The sequence below is a fragment of the Anopheles darlingi genome, chromosome 2, assembly GCF_943734745.1.
Source record: "Anopheles darlingi chromosome 2, idAnoDarlMG_H_01, whole genome shotgun sequence".
Classification (NCBI taxonomy): Eukaryota; Metazoa; Arthropoda; class Insecta; order Diptera; family Culicidae; genus Anopheles; species Anopheles darlingi.
In genome coordinates, this window is record NC_064874.1 from 26,101,092 (window position 1) to 26,121,902 (window position 20,811).

Sequence of the window (20,811 nt, forward strand, 5' to 3'; positions counted from 1 at the left end):
CGCAGTTTGCTTCCTGCAAATTTAAACATATTATGGAATCAGTAACTGTTTTTCACGTCCAAAGAGCAGCTATGCAATTTTGTACATCGGATCGAATCAGGATGTAGCTGTATGCTACGAATGACAGCTATGAACGTCCAGAAATTAGATGAGATATTAAATAACAGAACCAAAACAACATGGCAATATAAGGGTTTTTTTTTCAATTGATAGATAAGTAATTGTAAATTCAATTGAATATTGGCAGAAGAATAATCGCATTAACTATGCAGTACAATTGTTAGAATTCCTGTTTGGCAGCAATAGTAAGTCACGCCAAGACAAAATGGCACAGGTAAAAACAAAAAACAACGACTATTAGGAGCATTCCTCCGATGGTCGTTGACCCTTGCGATGTGGACTTGAAAAAAAGATATTTTGTTTATTTCGAACTCACTCTAATGCTCACTCTAACGCTGACACTCTGGTTCTAACGCTTTACCCCTTTTTAACTCTTTTAACACACTCAACACTATTAACACTCTCAACTCTCTAACTCGGGCAACCACTGTGTCCCTTTTATATTGGATTCTGTTACTATGCACTCTAGAAGCAATGGCAACTTAGTTGTACTAAAGATCAACTGCCTTGCATCTTCAACATATTAACATGCACAAAACATTTTTGCCGTTGGTATAATTTACTATATCTACTCCCAAAAGAATGCAACTAAATATTCCACAACATAGGGTCATGTTTGAAATATACACTTTTTAAGGGCAAGGGATGTTCTTGAAAAGACACATTCAATAAAGAAATAGACACATTTTAAAAACAAAATTATTTTTCCTTCAACAAATGACGTTTCAAAAATATCCGTCAATTTTTTAGTCCTATTTCCGCTTGTTTCTAAACCACCTATTTTTCTTTGTTCAACACATTGTTCTTGAGGAGTTCACCATTCAAATAAAATGCAATTAAAAAAGTGCAATAAAAGATTAATACTTATACCTTCCTCTAAAGAAGCGATCTGCTAGCACATGGTAACAGCAGCAAAAAGAGGAATCCAATTGTCCTCCAAATTACCTTAAACACACTCGATCTGGGACGGCTCTGTTTGGCATTAAAGGTCATCGGAACAAGTGTATAGTATGGATAGAAGCTTATTCTTTTAAAATAAAACAATTCATTCGTTCAACAGAGACAAATATTTTTATATTCCCAAAAACACATGTTCAAACCATCTAAGCCAAACAAAAAAAGGCCAACTGAACACGACACTAATCTAAAACTAAACGCCAAAATATTACAGGGATATCAGGATCAATTTGAAGTAAAAATCAAACAAGAACATCTAATTATCTAACTAATTAATTATCTAATTATCTAACAAAGCTATCTAATTATGTACTTATCTATCTATCTTCTATCTATCTATATATATAAAAATGAATGTGTCTGTCCGGATGTCCGGTATAGACTCCGAAACTACTGGACCGATTGATTCCAAATTTGGTATGTGGGGGTTTTTGGGGCCGGTGAGTGCTATAGGCATGGTTAGAAACCCCCCGCTACCTTCCTTCATGCCCTTCTCTAACACTTGATTGTTAAAAACATTCATTACTCCGCGAGTTATGAACCGAATACCATTAAAACTTGCACAATTGTTGATGGTCATCTGAGAAACTATGGGACAAAATTTGGTCTACATCGGATGAGGGGAAAGGGGAGCTTCGATACAACCCCAATCCTTAAAATACGTCCTAGGGCAATATGGGTATCGTTTCCTAGGTTTTGATGGTCTCTAAATCGATTGGATTCACTTAATACTCTTTTACTTGCTTCTTTCACCTATCCACCATCACCACCCTCCATTCCGTACATCTTGCAGAGCAGAGTGAGGGGTGGGAAGGTTAGATAGTTGCGTTTAATTCATGAATAATAATTTTAAAAATGAGACCAATACATGAGAGAGAGAGAGAGAGAGAGAGAGAGAGAGAGAGAGAGAGAGAGAGAGAGAGGGGGGGGGGGGGGAGCCCGGCTAGGGTGGAATGATAATAATGGGACCGGCAATGCGGGGAAGTGTGTCGTATTGTAATGCAGTTAAATACACAGCATTTGAACTTAACGAGCTATGTGCAAGCCGAATACTAAAGTCAAACTTTTTTTTAAAATACTTGGGAAAATATAATTCGTTGCCCGAAAGGCAAAGCCTTAAAACTCAAACATCATGTTAACTTTCCAGCTCATATTTACAAGCACGTCGCATCTCTATTTCCAACATCACTAACGGACCTAGCTATTGATTTGGTTCATTGATAAATCGAATACTACCAAATTATGGAATAGATAAAATTATATCTACTAAAATTTTAAAGTTCCTGTTTACGATAAACCCACGACCGATCAAAAACAGTACGAAGTCTGTCGGGGCAGCTAGTTTAGTATATAAAGACTCGCGCAACCGTTATGTAGAGAGCGAGAGCCCGCCATAGCATACAAACTAGCATGCAACTAGCATACAACAAGCATCGAGTAGCGTACAAACTGATAGGTTTGAACGCAAGAACAGCAATCACGGGATATCCTTTCCGATTTCTTGAGGATTGTATTTTTTCGATTTAGTCATTCCTATGAACACACAAAAAAGCAGAAATTAACCTTAAAATATATTATTCATTAAGGTGGCAATGACTTCTCTTGTGAGATCTCGTGAGGTTAATTTCGTTTAATTTTACTTGATCCTTTGTTGTGTTGAATGATTAGATCCGAGCTGAGAAAAGACGGATCATGTCACTATTTTATCAATCCTCAAAAGTAGTGCTTTCCCAAAATTATATTATCATGCCGCCACTTGCGACAAATCTTGCTGAATATGATGTAGTCACGAGGTTTGTTGATCTTTCCTGACATCAAACCGACCCAATGTTCTACAAATATACTATGTCTGAACTCTCAGCCAGCAACATTCGAAATAATAAGCCCTGTGGTACTCTTCACACGTGCTCAAGTCAAATAGTACGAGTCTCGATTCCCTTGTGTTGTCCACGATGTCTGTAACGAATCTTGAAGGATTCGGCAACCAACTCACGTTTCTCACATCTTCGGCAACATGAAACCTGTTCATATGGGTAAGAATATACAATACTACCAATGGTTGTCGTACACTGACATCACTTTTACCAAAGCTTCGCATTCTTCGCACCTTCAACGGCAAACAGAGAACGGTCAACATTCTCCCCAAATTTTACCCCACCAGTATGCTGGTGCCGGACCTGCTGGCCTGCTGGCCAGCCGTGCGCGAGCCGAAGACCCAAGGTCGTTTTGCCATAATGCGCCTAATTGCTACCTCGCCGAAACGTTTTAATGTAAGCAGCAAAAGGGTCGTGCATCAAATGGTCGACGTCTGTTGGAAAGCAACACTACCCCTCACCTTGCCGTGTTTTCACGAGATAGATCTGCGGAGGAGTAGTGGTTACGTTTCGTTTTCTTCCTTTTAACACTCTTTTTGGGTAGCTAGGTATTTCTCAAAACTCAAATAACAGGACAGTGTAGACCTGAGTCTCACGAAAGACACCACCGAAACAACAGCTAGCAGGAGAGCCTGCACGAGTGAGTGCACCCATGCGTTACAAGGGCCCACCAAAGTCATCTAAACCGTTGACTGGCAGCTCGAATCAGATCGGATTAGTTTTAAGTGGTACGCCCTCTATACTGGGCATCGTGGAGTAGTGTAGCGTGCCGAGCACAGCAGTGAACAGTGTTGCATTTGTAGTGATCGCTCCTCTGGTTAAAGTACGTCGGTGAAGATGAATTATACAATTTTAGGGGAAACGTCTGTTAATGTGACGTTAAATTCGGAAAGTGCTCCACACTTTATCGAGCATCAGCAGAACCATTCGCGTGGTCTGGTAGCACCTTACTGGAATGCGTTGCTGGATGTAATCGGTATGCTTAGCTTGGAATCTGCGAATTTCTTCTAACGAGTTCTACGATCATTAGTGTGATGATGAGCGCAAGTGATGGGCTAACTAGTGAACCGTTCTCACGTTTCGTTTAGGTGATGATCCAGATATGCTTTACGTTTGGTACCTAACGATCTACGCCTACGGTCTGTTCTGGATCATCGGTGGGCTGTTCGTGCTGATGGACCTAACGAATCGACCCCGGTGGATGCGCAAGTACAAAACACAACCCGGTACCAATGAACCACTGGAGTGGGATCGCTTCAAGCATCTCGTCCGAACGGTGCTGTACAACCAGCTAGTATTCGGTATTCCAACGACGTACGTCGTGTATCACATCAACAAGTACTTCGTCGATTGTGTGCCCGACGTACGCTACGTACCGCCGCTCGATGAGCTGCTGCGCGATATGGTCGTGTGTATCTTGGGCTGGGAGGTCGGATTCTACTACACCCACCGGATATTCCACAGTCGCCATTTTTATCAGCGGTTTCATAAGCTACACCACGAGTGGCGCGCACCGGTGGCACTGTCCGCTATGTACGCCCATCCACTCGAGTTCGTCGTTAGTGATCTGCTGCCGGTTTACCTCGGTCCAGCCATCATGAAGTGTCACGTCTTCACGATGGTCCTGTGGCTCACATTCGTCATGTGGGACACGGTGGGTGACCATTCCGGTTATCACCTTCCGTTCCTGGGAAGCTCGGAATCGCATGACTTCCATCATCAGAAGTAAGTTTCTAACCTTCGTCACAATTTATCCCGTTCGACTCTAGTTTCCAACACATAGTAAACTCCCCAAAAACCATTTCGCCATCATTTGCCTTTCGCAAGCGAGTGGCGAGAGAGTAAGCTGCGTGGTACAATTAAACCATTAAAAAAAGGCACAGTTTGGATTCGTGTTCGGTTGGCACACTGTTTGTAGCTTAAGTGATTTTATTGGAAGCAGTTTGTACGGTTGAGCGAATATATGGTCGTGACCTAGGTCGCGATATCTCGAACTCGGTCGCGCCTATCGCTACTTCTGTGCTACAGCGAAAACTGAAACCCTTGTAGCGAGATTAGAGTGCTTATTAATAAACATTAACCACCCTTCGTATTTGCTTGTGTCGATTTTGCAGCTTCAATCAGTGCTACGGCAACTACGGCATCTGTGATCGACTGCACGGAACGAATGATGAGTTCCGCAAGAAGAAGCAATACCAGCGCCACTACCGAATCTTCAGCCTCAAGTCGGCGCGAGAGCTGGTGCCGGTTCGATGAGTAGCGGGTCCGGATCGATTAAATCGACAATATACATAGCTAGTTCATCCGCGTATTAGATTGTAGAAATCATGCTTAGCTTAAATCAGAGATGCACGAATTTGGCCCTTGAGCCGAAGTCGGCGAAGCGACGAATGTCAACATCGAAATCATTGCGCAAAACACAACGCCTGACGCCACGCACGCACGCCGCACGCCGCACGCCACGAACCAAACGCTGTTTATGATGGGGGTGAACCGGTAGACCGATCGTAAAAGCCACCGTCGGTCGTTGGGTCGAGTCAACGATTAGCGACGATCGAACCGCCCCACCGCTACACGTGGTTCACCCAAAATGGACAACAGCAAAATTCAAAAACGAATTCCCCCCTACAGCTAAGATGCACACGCACTGCGCTCCCAGTATCCGTCCAAATGCCGTCTAATGCGCCACGCACAGTCTGCTCGCTCTGGAATCTGTTGGGAGTATCGAAGCTGCGTTTTTATTTGTGAATCGGAAATCCTGATCCTGCGGAAATGGAGTACCTACCGTTACCGAATTCTGCCGACTTCTCCAACGTCTCCTTCTTCATCAATGGATCGTTGCTCGAATCGCCCCTCCCGGTACAGGGGATGGGATTTATCGAAAGCAAGTGGAATCAACTGTTGGATGTGATCGGTAGGTGGTTAGTGGTACAAAAGGGGGGAGGGGTCCAAAGGACGTGCTCAAGAGTGTTGCGATAGAAGTGGAACTGCAAGTGAACTCATTCGACTGAAAAAAAACGTTGCATTTGATTGTCCTACCTCACCACAAACAGGAGATGATCCCGATGTGCTGTACGTTTGGTTCCTGGTCACCTACACGTACTCGTTGTTCTGGCTCGTGGGTTTACTGTTCATGAGCATGGATCTGACCGGCAGGCCGCGAGCCCTGCGAAAGTACAAGATACAGCCGGGGACCAACGAACCACTGTCGCTGGACCGTTTCTGGCATCTCGTCCGCGTTGTGCTGCGCAATCAGTTCGGGTTCGGTATTCCGACCGCGTACCTGATGTACCGCGCCGCCAGGCTGATCGTCACCGAAGTTCCCCCGGTCCGTGTGCTACCGGCACCGTGGATTATCGTACGGGATCTGGCAGTATGCGTGCTGACCTGGGAGATTGGCTATTACTATACACACCGGTTGCTGCACCATGGCAGTATGTACCGGAGGTTCCACAAGCAGCACCACGAGTGGCGTTCACCTGTCGCACTGTCCGCGATGTACTCCCATCCGGTGGAGTTTGTGCTGAGTGATCTGCTACCGGTCTACATCGGACCAGCCCTCATGCGGTGCCACGTGTTCACCGTAGCCATCTGGTTTACCTACGTTATGGTGGACACCCTCGTCGACCATTCCGACTATCATCTACCGTTTTTGGCCAGCTCGGAGTTTCACGACTATCATCACTTTAAGTAAGTATTGCTTCTGCTGCTGCTACTGCTGCTACTATCGATACATCGTTCATTCAATAAATCAACCCATGTGGGTGACCTCTTTTCTCCGCCTCTTTGCGACAGCTTCAACCAATGCTTTGGCAATTCGGGGCTGTGGGATCTGGTTCACGGCACAGCGAAGGAGTTTCTACGCAAAAAACAATTCCAGCGGCACTATCGACTGTTAAGCTTTAGATCGGCCCGCGAGGCAGTACCAGATAAGGAAGCGTGAGAGTAGGTATTATATGAACGCAAACAGTGAAAACTAAGTCCAACAGTAAAATGTAACATTTAATGGAACCGAAACTTGGTCAAACTGTTTTTGTTACCTTGGGAGGTCACGGTGTTGGGAAAAGGTAAGTGAAAGGCTATAATTATCATACAGGAATTCAAGGTCGATCGTTTATTGCTTTTGCTAACCAACCAAATGCACAACAGATAATAGAAACCGATAAAACCGTAGCACGCATGCATGTTTAGTGAATGATCAAGATAGCACGCAGTCCCCATGATCACGTTTTGCAGCCTTTTTCGGTGCCGTTGGTCACCAGAGATTGAGGCATGACACAACCAGCATCGGCAGTCATCTCGAACGGATCACTTTCTATGGTAGTTTTTGGTTAGCGGATCACTGCTACGCTCCTAATGAAGCCAGCTCCTAATGAAGCTACGGAGCAGCGATCGTGGGCATGCGTTTTCGTAACCTCCTTTTACCAGCTCTTTCGGCTGACCCCATGAACCCTTCGCGGCCTTGTGCTTGAAGGGCAAGATTTCTAAATGTTGCAGGGAGTTGCAGTGGGTAGCAGGAGCAGAGGCAGGTGAAGGTTAATATCAAAGAAACGGTAGATTTGTCGACCAGGTATTTGAACGTTGCTAACAGTTACGATACTAACAGGTAGATTTACAGTTTAAACAGCCCTGAGCATGCTGGTGTGGCACATTCTGCCGGTACACTGCGTAGTTCGATCAACGGAATGACAAAATAGCCGTCATAATCAATCAAGCCAAGTCCATAACGCTGGATGCTGGACGACAGGTTGGAATGCTGGACTGGAAGGCGTTTGCCGCTCCTCACCTTGACGCTGCATAGATTATAAGTAACGAAATCTAGTAGATGGAAATGATGCTATCCCTGGCCCTTAGTTGTTGACAATCCTTCACTTCTCGGATGATTGAGAAATGTGTTAACCTTGTAAGGTGGAAGCTGTGTGGGACCGCGGCTACGTTGGGGTGGGATTTACAGATTATTAATGTTTCATTACGATCAGATGAATGTTGAGCTCCTACGTGGTCGTCGTTACATGAGTTATGAGCCGCGATTGCGGTTTGACACTGACGAATACATAAAAAGGAGAAAAAAGTTAATAATTATAGAAAAATAGCATCATTTTATTTCATACATAATGGAAATCAAGAAATGGCCTTCCGGAAGGGCCACCGAAAACGGAATGTTTAGTTAGCAAAAGTAACGCCAAACGGAATGCAGATCACTTTACGCTGGTTGTGCACGGTATCCAGCACCAAGCGTCGATCGATCACATCCAACGACACGAACGTATCCCAAAAGTTGCCGACAATGGCCAGCCGATGACCTTCGCCGTACACCTTTAGATCCACCGGGCTGCAGATCGTCTCATAGTGGATGCCCTTTTCCACCAGCACCATACTGCCGCGGTAGCTGCGGGTATCGGGCACGTACGTTCCCAAGCTCTTGATCGCTGCCTGGTTCCGATCGGTACTATTCGAGGGTTCGGCGGCCGTAGCGGCGAACACCTTCTTAGTTTTCTTCTCACAAACGGCATAATCCGATCCGTAGGTGTAATCCTCCTTCCGGAACGTGTACGGACACTTGGGGTTCAGTTCGGCGAAGCCGTTGACCCATACCGTACCACACTGCAATCCGTAAGCGACTTCGAACGTCAGCGAAAGCTCCTCGGTCCACAACGAAACCGATCCTCCGTTGGTCGCGTTGGCCAACGTTACCGCTTCCTTGGCGGTGCGGAAAACGGAAACCGTTACGATCGGGCTCGGCTGATGAGGCTTGGCGTTGCCAGATTCCGGTAGCAAATACTGCACACCCGGCAACAAGGCAAGTGTCGGCTTGATCGCGCCCTCATCCGTGGCACTCTGTACCAGTTGCGCACCGAGATTTTTCGATTCTGCCAATGCCTTCTCGAACGGTTCCTTCAGGTACTGCTTCTGTTCCTCGGTGTACGGTTTCAGTTTCAAGCGAACCAGCTGCAATAGCTCATCCTTTACCGTTTCCTGCACCAGCACGTTCCGGATGGCCCACGGTGCATCGTTCGTCGCCCAGGCGAAGGCCAAACGATCACTGGCCGATTCCAGATCGCACGAATCGAACACAATCATCGTACAGTAGGCAAGATGCAGGGCCGGAATGGGACCGGTCAGCGCCAGCTGTTCATTCCGTGTCTCCGAGAACGCCGGGAACTGCAGCAGCAACTCGATCGCTTTGCTCGTGATCGGATTGTCCCCGTAAAAGTACAGCGCAAAGCCAACGCAGGTGGCACGCATGGCCGAGTGCAGATCGAGCAGAATCTCGAACAGTGACTTCCGGCGATCGATCAGCATCCGGTGCTTGGCGGTCGGCTTATCGACCACCCCATCATCTTCCAGATGCATATAATGCTGCATAAAGGTCAACGCGAGCTCCACTTCCTCCGTCGCTTCCGCCTTCGGTAACAGCTGGACCGAATCGATAAGGGCACTCTTGTGCTTCGTCACAAAGCTGAGGAAAGTCTCGGCATTCGGAGAAACCACGTAGCGCACGCACTCCAACAGATTCTGCGGAAAAAGTGGAAAACCTCGGTCAGGCCGCACCGATTTTTCGGGGTTTCGTGGTTCGTTTTCTTACCGTCGATCCGGACATCGTGGCAATTCGTAGGAACTATAACTGAAAGCGTACTTTTACCGAAAACCTTGCTGATAACGAGCGTAGATTAACCAAAACGCCGGTTTTTTTTGTGAAACTCCGAAAAATGCTCACCGGGCGCATTTTTCGGAGCGCGAAAGCAGCGCGAAACTCACGATAGTGAGCTGTCACCGGGGGTTTCTCACCAAAACAAAAATTCCGGCTCGGATTTCGCAACTTTTTCTGCTGTGCTTAGTATTTTACGAATTAAAGATAAAATGTTCAACTGTTTACGCATTTCCTCGTGTCTACTACGAAACGGTGCCTCCGGTAGTAAATATTCTGCATTTAAAACCATCAGTCCCGCCAGATCTTTCGCCAGCCAGGCGCTTCTAGTCAAACCACGAGCGCCGATTGCCTTCCGTGATGCAACAAAAAAGGTACGCCGGAATCCGGTCTCGCGGAGGGCGTCTGATCCTTCCAGATAATTCTAACGTATCTTCCCTTGTTCCCTGGAACCCGTAGACCCCTGGACAGCTGCTTACAATCGGCAGGACGTTACGCACTCCCATCAGCCGGTATTGCACGAAAGCGAACACGCCGGAGAAAGGCAGCAAAGCGATCGGTTACTGGCTGGCCGGATGCAGCGGGATGGTGTTCGTGGCCGTCGTTCTAGGTGGGGTAGCTCTATGCTATGCTTTCGTCCTTTACTGCGTCGAACTCGTGGTGAAGGAGATTGTACAGAGAACTGGCCGAGAGCAATAAACATTCCCGATTCCACACCGTTACTAACTCTTCTTCATCGTTTGCTCGTTCTTCGGATCGCGGATCACGGAACGGATGCGCAGGAGGCGTCACGCGGCTGACGGAGTCCGGCCTTTCGATGGTAACTTGGAAACTGCTCGGCGAAAAGATGCCCCGAACGGACAGTGAGTGGAAGGAGGAGTTCGAGAAGTATCAACAGTTTCCGGAATTCAAACTGTAAGCAACAGCGCACTGTGGCTGGCCACTGGCGTGTTCTAATCCTCTTCCCCTTTCTTCGGCAGCAAAAATAAGGACATCACACTGCAAGAGTTTAAGCTTATCTGGTACATGGAGTACGGTCATCGGATGTGGGGACGAGCCATCGGAGCCTTCTACGCACTGCCAGCAATCTACTTTTGGTCCCGCGGGTACTTTAATCGTGCAATGAAGGTGCGTGTTCTGGCCTTCGGCACGCTGATCGGTCTGCAAGGACTGATGGGCTGGTACATGGTCAAATCTGGACTCGAGGATCGTTTCCAGGCGGAAAGCGATGTACCGCGTGTTTCCCAGTACCGCCTAGCGTCACATCTTGGCTTCGCGTTCGTGCTGTACTCGCTCTTCCTCTGGTCCGCCCTCGATAGACTGTTGCCAGCACAGAAACTGCTTGGACAAATCCCGGCCGCAACATTCCGCTTCAAGGGCCTGGCGCACGCGACCAAAGCTGCCGTGTTTCTAACGGCCCTATCCGGTGCATTCGTGGCCGGGCTGGATGCTGGTCTGATCTACAACTCGTTCCCGAAAATGGCAGACCGCTGGATTCCGAGCGACATTCTGGCGCTATCGCCAACGTTGCGCAACTTTACGGAAAACCCTACGACCGTACAGTTTGACCACCGGGTGCTGGGTACGGCCACGCTCACGCTCATCACGGGAATGTTCCTGATATCTCGCCAGCGTGTATTACCACCACGGGCCTATCGAGCGGCCGCAGCCGTAGCCGCGATGGGCTGGATGCAGGTGGCCCTTGGCATAACCACACTGCTAACGTACGTTCCCGTTCCACTGGCCGCTAGTCATCAGTCCGGTTCGTTGCTTTTGCTTTCGTTCGCTATCTGGCTCACACATGAATTGAAGCTTGTTCGAAGGCTTCCGAAATAAAGGAAAAAATAGCAGCAACACCAGCAACAGGAATAATTAGGATTTAAACAATTTATTATAGTTTCAGTTCGAAGTCGAAATGATTAATGATTACAAACACGACACGCGATAGTGATAATGTGCACGTTTAAGCATCATCTTCGACATATTCAAACGGTTCCGGCGCATCCGGTTCCTTTAGATCGTCGTTCTTCGGTCCACAGGCGGCCACCGGTTCAACCAACACCTGCTCCCCGCCGGACGTGTGCTTCATCATGACGATTCCACCGATCGTGACCTCCTTGAGCGGTGTGTACGGTGTTCCCTCGGCAATGCTAATCACCTTCAGCTGCTGGCGCATGACGCGTGCCGGATTGGACAGTATCTCGAAGCTTGGTTCCGGCTCCTTCGGTACCTTCTTATCGCTACCAGCCGCCGACGCTTTATCCGTGGAAGAGGATCCTGCTGCCGTCGCTTCATCTCCAGTGGCGGGCGCAGGAGAACCAGCAGCAGCGGTGGTGGTGGCCGATTTGTCGGTGGCCTTCTTCTTCGAATCGTCCTTGGCTGGACTGGCCGTCGTTGCGGCCGCTTTCGTCGTGTCCTCCTTCGGTTTCTCCTCCTTCGCGGCCGGCTCTTCGTCGACTTCCATCTTGCTCTCTCCGGTAGCGGCCGCAGCCACTGCTGCAGAAGCATCCTTCTTCTTGTCACCTTCGCGGCGTTTGGCACGCGCCGCAATCGATAGGACGGCTGTGGTTACCTTTTCCCGTTCTTCGCGTTTCTTCTCCTCGAGCGGTGCTGGGTAGGCGTAGAGGGAAGGTCGGGCCGCCGATTTGAGGTCAATCTTCGGCATCTTTAGATCCGAGTTCAGCGCAATCAGACAGGTCGGAGTGAAGGCCAGCGATAGACAGTGGGCCAACGGGAACCAGTACCAGTACTGCGTGAACACCAGCATACCGACAACGGCCTGCAGGTTCGTGTGTCCGGTACGTGATTGCAAACTAACCGTCACGTTACGACCACCGGCATCGATGATACCCTGAGCGAGGATCGCTCCGTACTTGGCCATTACGTCCTCGTGCTTGTTCGTGATGACCTGGGTGTACAGCTGGCGGAAGAACGTTACCTTCGGGCAGGTTTGGTCGGTCTGCTGGATCAGTATCATGGCCGAAGCGATCAGAGCACCCTGGCGGACAAAGTTAACCGGATCAAATTTGGCCATCGGTTCCAGCAAAGCGATCGCTTCCCGCGAACCCGTTCCGGCGCACGCAATACCAAGTGCCATGGCAGCACCGTAGCGGACGTGCGGATTGTAGGACTCGGCCAGCAGTGAGACGACGGAAGGACACTGTTCCGGTGAACGGAACAGAATGAATCCGATCGCCGTAACGGCCGCACGACGCACATCATCATTCACATCGCTGACGGCCACATGAAGCAATTTGCGAATCGCTTGATTATGACCCGTTCCACAGTAGGCCATCGCTAGGGTGTACATTCCACTGCGACGCAGCACAGGATCCTTATCGTTCGAAAGCGAGGCCACCAGTGCATCCGCTTCCTCGAGCCGTGCGTACATCGTGAGCGAAATACCGACGGCCAATCCACGCAGAATCTTTTCGTGTTGCGTTTCCTGTGCGTACGACACCATATCCTCGATCGCTTGGGCATGCTTTGAGCCCAGCATCAGCATACCCATCGCAATACCGGCCGCTTCACCCGTAACGGCATCATCCTGGTACAGATTGAATTTAAGCTGCTCGTACACATCCTGCCGATGGGTACCCATTGCGGCCAAACCCAGTCCCAGGCAACCGCCATGACGTACGTTCTCGTTCTGTGCATCCTTCAGCTGCTGCAGTAGATAATCGATAATGTTTGCGCCATGATTGGCGTGGATCAGACCGAGCGCATACAGACCACCACCCTCGGAGTAACCGGAACTGGGACCACTCTCCTTTGGCAGATAGCTCTGCATGAGAGCGAGCGAATCCGTTTCGTGTCCGCGATGGATAACACCGAGCGATGCCGTGGCCGTCAGTTTAGCCCAATTGGTGGCCCGAGCCAACCACTCGAGATTGTCGCGCAGGAACTGATCGCTCGTGGTGCCACTGTGCATGAACGCGTTCGCGATCACGGTGGCAGTGTGGCAGATGGAGACACGGACCGCTTCCTTGGTCGCACGCAGAATTTGCAGATCGGCGTGATTGCTGCGGATAAGGAACTGTAACTGCAGCTCGATCGACACCTCACCCGATAGGATGCTGGCCAGCTTTTCGATGTTCTTTTGGTGAACCTTTTCCGCCTCGTTCAAACTGTCCAGCGTGCGTTCGATTTTCTGCTGCTGCTGTTGCTGCTCCACCAATGGCTGTTCTTCCTCTTCTTTTGGTTCTTGCTTCACCTCGACAGAGCCGGCCGCTGCAGCAGCGGTTCCTTGCGGTTTAAAGTTGGAAGTAAGAGCGGAGGGGATGGGGGCCGTTGCTTTGAGGGCTTGAAGCACTTGTCCAAGGTACTGCTGGGTGGCGGATTCGTACAGATCGAACGCAATCTGGTATGCCATCAGCACCGCCGCATCACCATCCTTCGTCAGTCCATCGAGCACTTCGGCGACGGCGAGTGGATCCTCGAGGAAGATCAAACACTGGCACATGTTGACGTAGTCGGGAACGCCAGCGTTACGGTACAGACCCACCAAACACCGGAGTACGGTGTTGCGGAAGGCACGATTCTGGATGAAGCCCATCGTCACCTGGAACGCGTACGCCAGCATACCGGGCACATCGTCCGCCTTCATAATCGACGCTTCCACGATGTCCATGCGTCGCGTTTCGAGCGCAATACCGAGTGCCTGCTTGTACTGGCCATCGTCGAGACAGCGCTGGATCATCCGGTTGACGATCGCTTCCAGACGAGCATCGATCGGTTTCGGGGCGAGGTTCGCTTCCTGTGCCTCCACGGCCTGCACCCGCAGCTGCGTGTAGTGGTCGATGCACTTGGCGATGATCGTGTCCACGTACTCGGTGCGCGCATTCACGTCGAACAGATCGCCCGCTCCCAGCGCGTACGTCAGCGAATCCTCGAACGAACCGAGATGGTAGTACACCTTCGAGGCCACCAGGGCCGCCAGCTCGTGGTGCGAGAAGCCTTTGTCCTCGTGCAGCATCTCGATCTTTTCGGCCGCCTCCGAGATTTCCGGCCAGAACTCGTCCACTATCATGTTGAGTTTGCTGAGGGCAAACACCTTCAGCTCGACGACGGGCTCGTCCAGCAGGCAGATGATGCCGGCGGCGGACGTGATGTTCACCATGGTGCTATCGCTTTTTATCGGTGCTTCTTCTGTGGAGAACTTTTCACTGAAAATACTACCGCTCCTTGCACGCAGAACGAGAGAAATAATGGACGAGGCGCAGACGAAATCGCTTTTCTTTCTTGCCGCTTTTGATGACTTTCATAAAATCTCCTCCTTGCTGCTTGTTTGACAGCCAAAAATCGCTTGTTTGACAAGTCACCGCGGGCATTAGTGTGCGTGCGATCCGTACATGCATGCTCGCGTGGAGTCGTTTGTCATCCAGCATGTCGGATTATTTTTGGAATTTATCCGTTTTAAACTAGGACTGCAAAATTCATCAATCACGAATATTACCAATCGGTATTAATTTATAAATGATTCTTCTTGCCTTCGACGAACGGCTTCCATGGAGTCAACCCTGTTTCCCGGCGACGCTGGGTCAAGGACGATAAGCAGAACTGGGTGTCCTTCCGGCCTTATCCGGCGACTATTTCCCATTAAAGGCATCAGGCGACACTGCGCGCTCTACTCGTAACATAACGATATTTATTTATACTTCTCAGCCAATTCGAAACGTCTCAAACATGGATTTTGCCTTATCTTATCGCTTGTGGATTTCATTTTTGTTGAATAACTTAAAAAAAGAAGGAAAGCATCACCTTTCATGATGGGGGGAAAATCATGTACACACCTCCTGCTTCTCAACGCGATAAACCGAGTGGTAGAGCTAAAGAAAGAAAAATGTATAAAAATGCCTCCCACTCCACCCGCTGTCTGTTTCTCTCGCTAGTTCCTATCTGTTGGATAATAGAAAATCAAAAAAGTCTTGGAAAATCTATCCATCTAGCATAGGATGTGTTTATGGAAATACTTTCATCTTTAAATCTGTACCACTGACGAGGAATGACCGACCGACGGATGTCGGGGATGGTTTTTCCATTCCCATCTTTTTTCCAATCTCCATTAGCTCCAATCTCCAATCACATAAAGCCACAAACCCCACTCCTGTAACCCAAAAAACCAATTCTGTGTTCGCTTTCAAGTGGCCACGATCTGAAAGTCGCGACAAACGCTGTTCCTTTCTTGGACACTTAATGCGCTTCAAACCTGCCCATGACCGCTCTATTTCCGGCTTAACCACATGAACGTTTTAAACAGCAGGTACGCCATGCCGACGCAGTAGATAATCTTTTCTCGCTGCTGCCGCTGCACCGAATCCAGCTCAATGGCCAACAGGCGCCGGTTGATCTTGGCCACCTGGCGCCGTAAGTGCGTTACTTCCTCGGAGGGTGTTAGATTCTCCAAACTGCCACCGAATGTCGGTGTTTCCTCGCGCATGCTAAGGGAAGAAACCGTAAAAAGCAGTTCGTATACTCAGTTCTCGCCAAACGGCCATCCGTTCCTCCCGTTACCTTCTAGTCAGAGTCAGCTCGTTGTTGTACTTGGAAAATGCGGATCGCTTCGCGGTAGACTCTCGAGAGTGACCAGCGTGAGAGGCCACCGGTCGGGAGTAGAACACTTGGCTATTGTTGGGGTCTTCGAGTGATTCCAGCGAAGCCGGTCCGTAGTCATCCTCCTGCTCGAGATCTTTGGCGTTCTCTTCCGGCTCATCGGAGGCCGACGGGAAGTGGTGCTCATTGAGCGTGATCACACGGGGCGGTGTGGACACTCGCACGAACCCCGGATCCTTCGGCAGGATGGAGTTTTCCAGCATGATTTCTCGCGGAGCCGATTTGGTGCCTGACGTGAGAACTGGGGTGGATTAGAAACCGATTCGGTTCGATACACATGATTGCGCAGTGGCCAACATTGATATGGTTAGACGATGAAGCGCGTTAATGGTTAGTTCCCGGATCCCGGAATGCCATTTTCCATCGTCCAGTTTGGTGAGGTGAAGATGCATGATTTGTTGGTGGTTAGCCGTCGGACAGTGTGAGAGACAGAAAGAGGAAAGAGGTCGGTGTAAGTTAAAGGGACCAGGCACAAGTGAACGAGTAGTGACCCCGCCGGGAACTTACCCAGATGTTGATCCTGACCGAGCACCACAATACGGTCCGGTACGGTCATATCGATCTTGTTGTGGTAATTCCACGAATTGATTTCTCCATTCCCGTTCGGCAGCAGATCCCGCTCGTGATCATCGAAGTAGTCTCCGGTGGCCCGGATCCGCTTCGGAACGCGCATCTGCTCGCTGATGTCGTGCGTGAAGGCGGCGTTCTGGAACAGCGAGTCGTCCTCGTAGTTCGAATATCCTCCAGGACTTATAGAACGAGCCATTTTGTGCGCGGGCACGACGACGGCCGAGATTCCGATGCAAACGACGACCGACGATGGTTGGGCGCAAAACTATTTTTACTATTCCCTCTCCCGCCGTCTGCGAGCACAAAGAATTGGGGCAGGTTCCCGGGATAACACGCACGGAAATCTCACGGAATTTCACGGGAAGCCTCCTTTTCTTCGTTAAGTAATCTGTTTTCGCTGCTCCTTTTTCCCTTCGTTCCTTTTTTCTTCTTCTTCAGTTCCCTTCAAGTGCGCTTCAATTTCGAACGCAACTTCAACCTGTCCGTTTAAGCGAGGAAATCGACGAAAGAAATATCGAGCAACTGTCACCGCGCAAAAGGCAATCGATCAAAACGATCAGCGCAAAAAGGTCGTGATTCTTCGTGCGTGCTGAAATAAAATATATTTTCCTCTTAAATAAATTCTCCCTTCATCTCTCGTGCGGTGCGTTGAATTGCGTGCGTCGTGCGAAAAGTGAACCACGGTGGAGTGACGAACAGTGGCGGTGCACGCATCCGTAGCCAACCCCGTGAGCCAATATTGTGATTGCGGTGTCGCCCTTCTTTTCGCTGCTTCCTGCTTGGCACGCAGCGCGAGCAAAAAAAAAGGTCTTCCTAGTGCGGCGGAGCACCCTCCTAGAGCTCCTTGGCGGTGATTCGGTCGTCGGATTATGGTCGTGCCGCATTTGCCTCGATACGGCTGAGCATGACCATCATCGACCGAGGCGGCTCGAGCAGCAATTTTAGGAAACGAAGGCATCGATGATGATGATGATGATGATGGAACCGCAACACACTCGCGTTCGCCTGCTTCCCTCCCGTATCCGTCTGGTGATCGTGCGGGGATTTTAAGTTCTTTCATTCGCCCCTCCCTCTGCCGTTTTACTCCCCCTGCACCACACCAGAGTCTGTGGCTTGCGGCTACTCGTTTACGTGCGTCTTGCGGTGTCGTAATCGGCCAGCGGTCGACCAGCGAGATCGCTGCGATACGGTCAAAGCAAACCGTTTCGATCGTTCCGGTTCACGGTGAAGGACGACGACAATCAAAGTAGTCCGGACGTCGTAGTGCGTCCCAGAAATCCTCGAAGATATTCCGCGTCCGTGTGTGTTGTGCCCGGGAAGTGCGATTTGTTAGCGAACCACACAAAAAATGCGCTTATCAAACCGTAGCGCTCTGTCCGAAGGTCCTCCCACACCCACGACGACCTGAGTACGGAACAACCAGCGGGCCAACAACAATACCCTTCATCGGAGTTTTCTAAATCGAGTGTGAATGGTGTGTGCATGTGTGTCTGCCGGTACACAAAGTAAACACTAGCGAACCGACGTCTCCTTCCCATTCTTGATAACAAGTTGCTGCTGGCAGGCGCAGGTGGAGCGACTAGAAAATCATCCAAATCACCCCACCAGGAAGCTCTCCTCGGTGGCACCTCCTCACGGGAACCAGCAGCAGAACGACGCTTACTAGGCAGAGCAGTTGGTTTTGCTGAACAACGAAGGATTTCAAACCGTACAAGAAAGGATCAGCAACGCAAGCCACGGTCCGTTTCTAGGGAAACCGACCACGAAACACGACTCAGGATTTCGGCGGAGAGACCGGCCGCCACAAACTCGGGGAATCGATTGTACAAACTTTACCCATATCTCTTGCCACCCCACCCCGGGTGCGAGGTTCAGCAGCGGCACCGTAATGGGTAACTGCATCGGCATCAACCGGAACGATGAAACGCTGGACACCGGATCCAACAACGTCTCCCGGCCAGTGACGGGTAGGTCTAATCGATGTCTAGTTTACTAGTGGCCGTCTAAGGGCTAGTCAGTCTCCAGTCTGCTTCTGGTACCCAGTCCCTGTCCGATTTGCATACTATTCACATTCGGCCGTTCTCGTTTAAGGCGTCACGTTAAAATACTCAGAGTGTAAATATTCATTCGCATAGAGATCGAATGTCGTACTGAATGCTGGGCCTTCCTCCCTGCCAGCTGGTCGTACGCCGTATGGACTGGCCAGTTAGTCGCGGGGTATCGGTTGTCGCGGTGAGGAGCCCTCACCCTACTACATAACGGAAAATCCATTGAAATACAGAGTCATTCAGCGTCGCGCATGATAGGAATTTAAAAATATGTTTGAAGCGTCATTACAAACACACGCTGGACACCCCGGCAGTGGATCGAACGATCGCGAACGATAGTTCCGTTTCCGTCGTGATCGCGATCGCAAACGGGTGATACCATCGTGGATGATGGTTTTCCTCCCCACCCCGCGGAACGGTCACCGCATTCCGGTCGTATTGGCGCACCACCTGCTTGTCGTGCTTACTTTGTGCGCCGCCGGCATATATCCGCTGTGGTATGACGACGAAATTGGTTGAATTCCATGCTTTTACATTATTTGCCCATCACCGCATAGAGGCTGGTGGTGTGGTGATGGTGGTTCGCTATTGGTTTGCCGGGTGTTAGATGTCCGTGTCTTGGTGCGGCCAGTTCTGCTGGAGGCGGAAGGGAAACCACTTTTACTCTAGCCGATTGCCGACGTCCTTCAAACAGCGCTTGCTTCGCAACCATTAATATCGCCGATGAGATCGGCCTAGAGAGGCAAGCAGGCTTCGACATCGACTCTCGTCACCCGATGGTGTTGTACGATGGTGGTGCGCCTACTGCGATCTACGGTGCTACTGCGATCGTGGTGTGCGGCAATGCGGCTATTTTCGTTATTAGTTCGCAGCAGCAACAGCAGCAGCAGCAACGGCACCAAACGCAGAGGGATGATGTGGTGCGCTGAATGACACATTTTTGAGGGTCTCGAAGAGGAGAATACCAATGAGGCGGTGCAAGGGGGGGGGGGGGGTTTGAGAAGGAAGTGAGGAGACGAGCGCACCCTTGATTCAAATTTGCGCGCACGATCGTGTGCTTGTGCGTGAATGATCTACAGGCGGCATCACCGCGATCGCGCTCTACACACGCTAAGCGGTGTTCAAGATCGTTTGTGTTCGGCTTTACAGCACACTAAAAGGATAGTTTGTCGCCTCTGCATTGACTGGAATGGTGCTAGGATTGAGCACCGAGAGGTGTAATCGCGCACGCCAACGATTGAGGTGCGTGATAGCGGCACGGAGCAGAAGCCAACGAAACGCTTATGCTGATTGTGCGCGGCTCCATTTGCCACGGAGGGCAGCGCAAGGAAGGAAGGGACCGTAGCCGCACCGAGAATGATTTATGTAAATATTGATCTGTTTTGAGTAATGGCGCCAACCCTCCGCGAGATGGTGGTGTGGCTTTGCTAAAGGTACCTCTAATTACCGGAGCGAACGCGGACCATGGTCACACACACACATTATTTGAAGCTTGTTGACCTAAATAATGTAGTGCAACTTATTTTAAGCACCTCGCTCTGGGGGCGCGCGATCTAGCGCGATTAAAACATATTGTTCCAGTAATATTAGATCACTAAAAAAGAATTACCAGCATGGGAAAGGGCAATGGAATGACACCACCACCTCCCAGCCCATTCTGATAATGGGTCCTTGGCCGTGGCTTACCTGCGTCAGTATGATAATATGAATCCAGTAAACGCTTATCTCGAACAGATAGTGTCAATAATGGTGGCTCGCGCAATCAAGGGCACGATATGCCACGTGCGTGTGTGGCGATAAAACACTTTTGCTTTTGTCGGGTTTGTCAGATGATCTACCGTCAATTGGGCGGCGTGCATTGCATGCAGTGCAGCGAGGCGATCGCTCGATAGAAACTTATCTCCCATCGAACGAATGCCCGAGAAGAAGAGTCTAGGCCTAGGAAGACTACTAGGAAGGAGGTGTTGCTGGTCCCGAGATG

General features: G+C 49.8%; 8 protein-coding genes across 10 annotated transcripts in view; 4 read left to right on the forward strand and 4 right to left on the reverse strand.

Moving 5' to 3' along the window:
* Window positions 1–20,811, reverse strand: part of LOC125947999 (protein D3-like) — a 348,887-nt gene that overhangs the window by 274,343 nt on the left and 53,733 nt on the right. The window lies entirely within an intron of this gene.
* LOC125947984 (fatty acid hydroxylase domain-containing protein 2-like) lies at window positions 3,789–5,207 on the forward strand. The gene is made up of 3 exons (XM_049673600.1): window positions 3,789–3,927; window positions 4,040–4,676; window positions 5,066–5,207. Exons 1-3 carry the CDS (start codon window positions 3,789–3,791, stop codon window positions 5,205–5,207), a joined length of 918 nt encoding a protein of 305 aa, XP_049529557.1.
* On the forward strand, window positions 5,724–6,894 carry LOC125947983 (fatty acid hydroxylase domain-containing protein 2-like). The gene is made up of 3 exons (XM_049673599.1): window positions 5,724–5,865; window positions 6,005–6,641; window positions 6,747–6,894. The coding sequence occupies exons 1-3, from the start codon at window positions 5,724–5,726 to the stop codon at window positions 6,892–6,894; spliced, it is 927 nt and encodes a 308-aa protein (XP_049529556.1).
* Window positions 8,049–9,696, reverse strand: LOC125947957 (uncharacterized). The gene is made up of 2 exons (XM_049673568.1): window positions 9,538–9,696; window positions 8,049–9,467 (listed from the first exon to the last, which is right to left on the reverse strand). The coding sequence occupies exons 1-2, from the start codon at window positions 9,550–9,552 to the stop codon at window positions 8,115–8,117; spliced, it is 1,368 nt and encodes a 455-aa protein (XP_049529525.1). The 5' UTR covers window positions 9,553–9,696; the 3' UTR covers window positions 8,049–8,114.
* LOC125947960 (cytochrome c oxidase assembly protein COX15 homolog) lies at window positions 9,754–11,472 on the forward strand. The gene is made up of 4 exons (XM_049673571.1): window positions 9,754–9,974; window positions 10,060–10,210; window positions 10,383–10,515; window positions 10,581–11,472. Exons 1-4 carry the CDS (start codon window positions 9,813–9,815, stop codon window positions 11,434–11,436), a joined length of 1,302 nt encoding a protein of 433 aa, XP_049529528.1. The 5' UTR covers window positions 9,754–9,812; the 3' UTR covers window positions 11,437–11,472.
* LOC125947905 (26S proteasome non-ATPase regulatory subunit 1) lies at window positions 11,492–14,868 on the reverse strand. Its single transcript, XM_049673433.1, has one exon. The coding sequence runs from the start codon at window positions 14,717–14,719 to the stop codon at window positions 11,564–11,566; it is 3,156 nt and encodes a 1,051-aa protein (XP_049529390.1). The 5' UTR covers window positions 14,720–14,868; the 3' UTR covers window positions 11,492–11,563.
* Window positions 15,225–17,202, reverse strand: LOC125947989 (transport and Golgi organization protein 11). Of its 2 annotated transcripts, none has more exons than XM_049673608.1 (3): window positions 16,720–17,202; window positions 16,114–16,441; window positions 15,225–16,040 (listed from the first exon to the last, which is right to left on the reverse strand). In XM_049673608.1, the coding sequence occupies exons 1-3, from the start codon at window positions 16,976–16,978 to the stop codon at window positions 15,824–15,826; spliced, it is 804 nt and encodes a 267-aa protein (XP_049529565.1). In that variant the 5' UTR covers window positions 16,979–17,202; the 3' UTR covers window positions 15,225–15,823. The 2 variants fall into 2 exon arrangements, with proteins under 2 accessions (XP_049529565.1, XP_049529564.1); XM_049673607.1 differs by having other exon boundaries at window positions 16,114–16,453.
* LOC125947995 (ubiquitin domain-containing protein 1) overlaps window positions 17,338–20,811 on the forward strand; it is a 5,834-nt gene continuing 2,360 nt past the window's right edge. For both annotated transcript variants that reach the window (XM_049673619.1, XM_049673620.1), the window contains exon 1: window positions 17,338–18,749. In XM_049673619.1, coding sequence (XP_049529576.1) covers window positions 18,671–18,749 — 79 coding nt within the window. In that variant the 5' untranslated portion in view covers window positions 17,338–18,670. The remainder of the gene's footprint in view (window positions 18,750–20,811) is intronic.

What these genes read in the sequence shown, in the direction of transcription:
- LOC125947984 (XM_049673600.1), top strand. Translation starts at nt 3,789, where the DNA reads ATGAATTATACAATTTTAGGGGAAACGTCTGTTAATGTGACGTTAAAT. An exon ending in TGCGTTGCTGGATGTAATCG is followed by an intron (nt 3,928 to 4,039) that starts GTATGCTTAGCT and finishes CGTTTCGTTTAG; the next exon opens with GTGATGATCCAGATATGCTT. An exon ending in CATGACTTCCATCATCAGAA is followed by an intron (nt 4,677 to 5,065) that starts GTAAGTTTCTAA and finishes TCGATTTTGCAG; the next exon opens with CTTCAATCAGTGCTACGGCA.
- LOC125947989 (XM_049673607.1), bottom strand. Translation starts at nt 16,978, where the DNA reads ATGGCTCGTTCTATAAGTCCTGGAGGATATTCGAACTACGAGGACGAC. An exon ending in CGGTCAGGATCAACATCTGG is followed by an intron (nt 16,454 to 16,719) that starts GTAAGTTCCCGG and finishes AATCCACCCCAG; the next exon opens with TTCTCACGTCAGGCACCAAA. An exon ending in GAGCTGACTCTGACTAGAAG is followed by an intron (nt 16,041 to 16,113) that starts GTAACGGGAGGA and finishes TTCTTCCCTTAG; the next exon opens with CATGCGCGAGGAAACACCGA.
- LOC125947983 (XM_049673599.1), top strand. Translation starts at nt 5,724, where the DNA reads ATGGAGTACCTACCGTTACCGAATTCTGCCGACTTCTCCAACGTCTCC. An exon ending in TCAACTGTTGGATGTGATCG is followed by an intron (nt 5,866 to 6,004) that starts GTAGGTGGTTAG and finishes CACCACAAACAG; the next exon opens with GAGATGATCCCGATGTGCTG. An exon ending in CACGACTATCATCACTTTAA is followed by an intron (nt 6,642 to 6,746) that starts GTAAGTATTGCT and finishes TCTTTGCGACAG; the next exon opens with CTTCAACCAATGCTTTGGCA.
- LOC125947960 (XM_049673571.1), top strand. Translation starts at nt 9,813, where the DNA reads ATGTTCAACTGTTTACGCATTTCCTCGTGTCTACTACGAAACGGTGCC. An exon ending in TCCGTGATGCAACAAAAAAG is followed by an intron (nt 9,975 to 10,059) that starts GTACGCCGGAAT and finishes TGGAACCCGTAG; the next exon opens with ACCCCTGGACAGCTGCTTAC. An exon ending in GTTCGTGGCCGTCGTTCTAG is followed by an intron (nt 10,211 to 10,382) that starts GTGGGGTAGCTC and finishes ACGGATGCGCAG; the next exon opens with GAGGCGTCACGCGGCTGACG.
- LOC125947905 (XM_049673433.1), bottom strand. Translation starts at nt 14,719, where the DNA reads ATGGTGAACATCACGTCCGCCGCCGGCATCATCTGCCTGCTGGACGAG.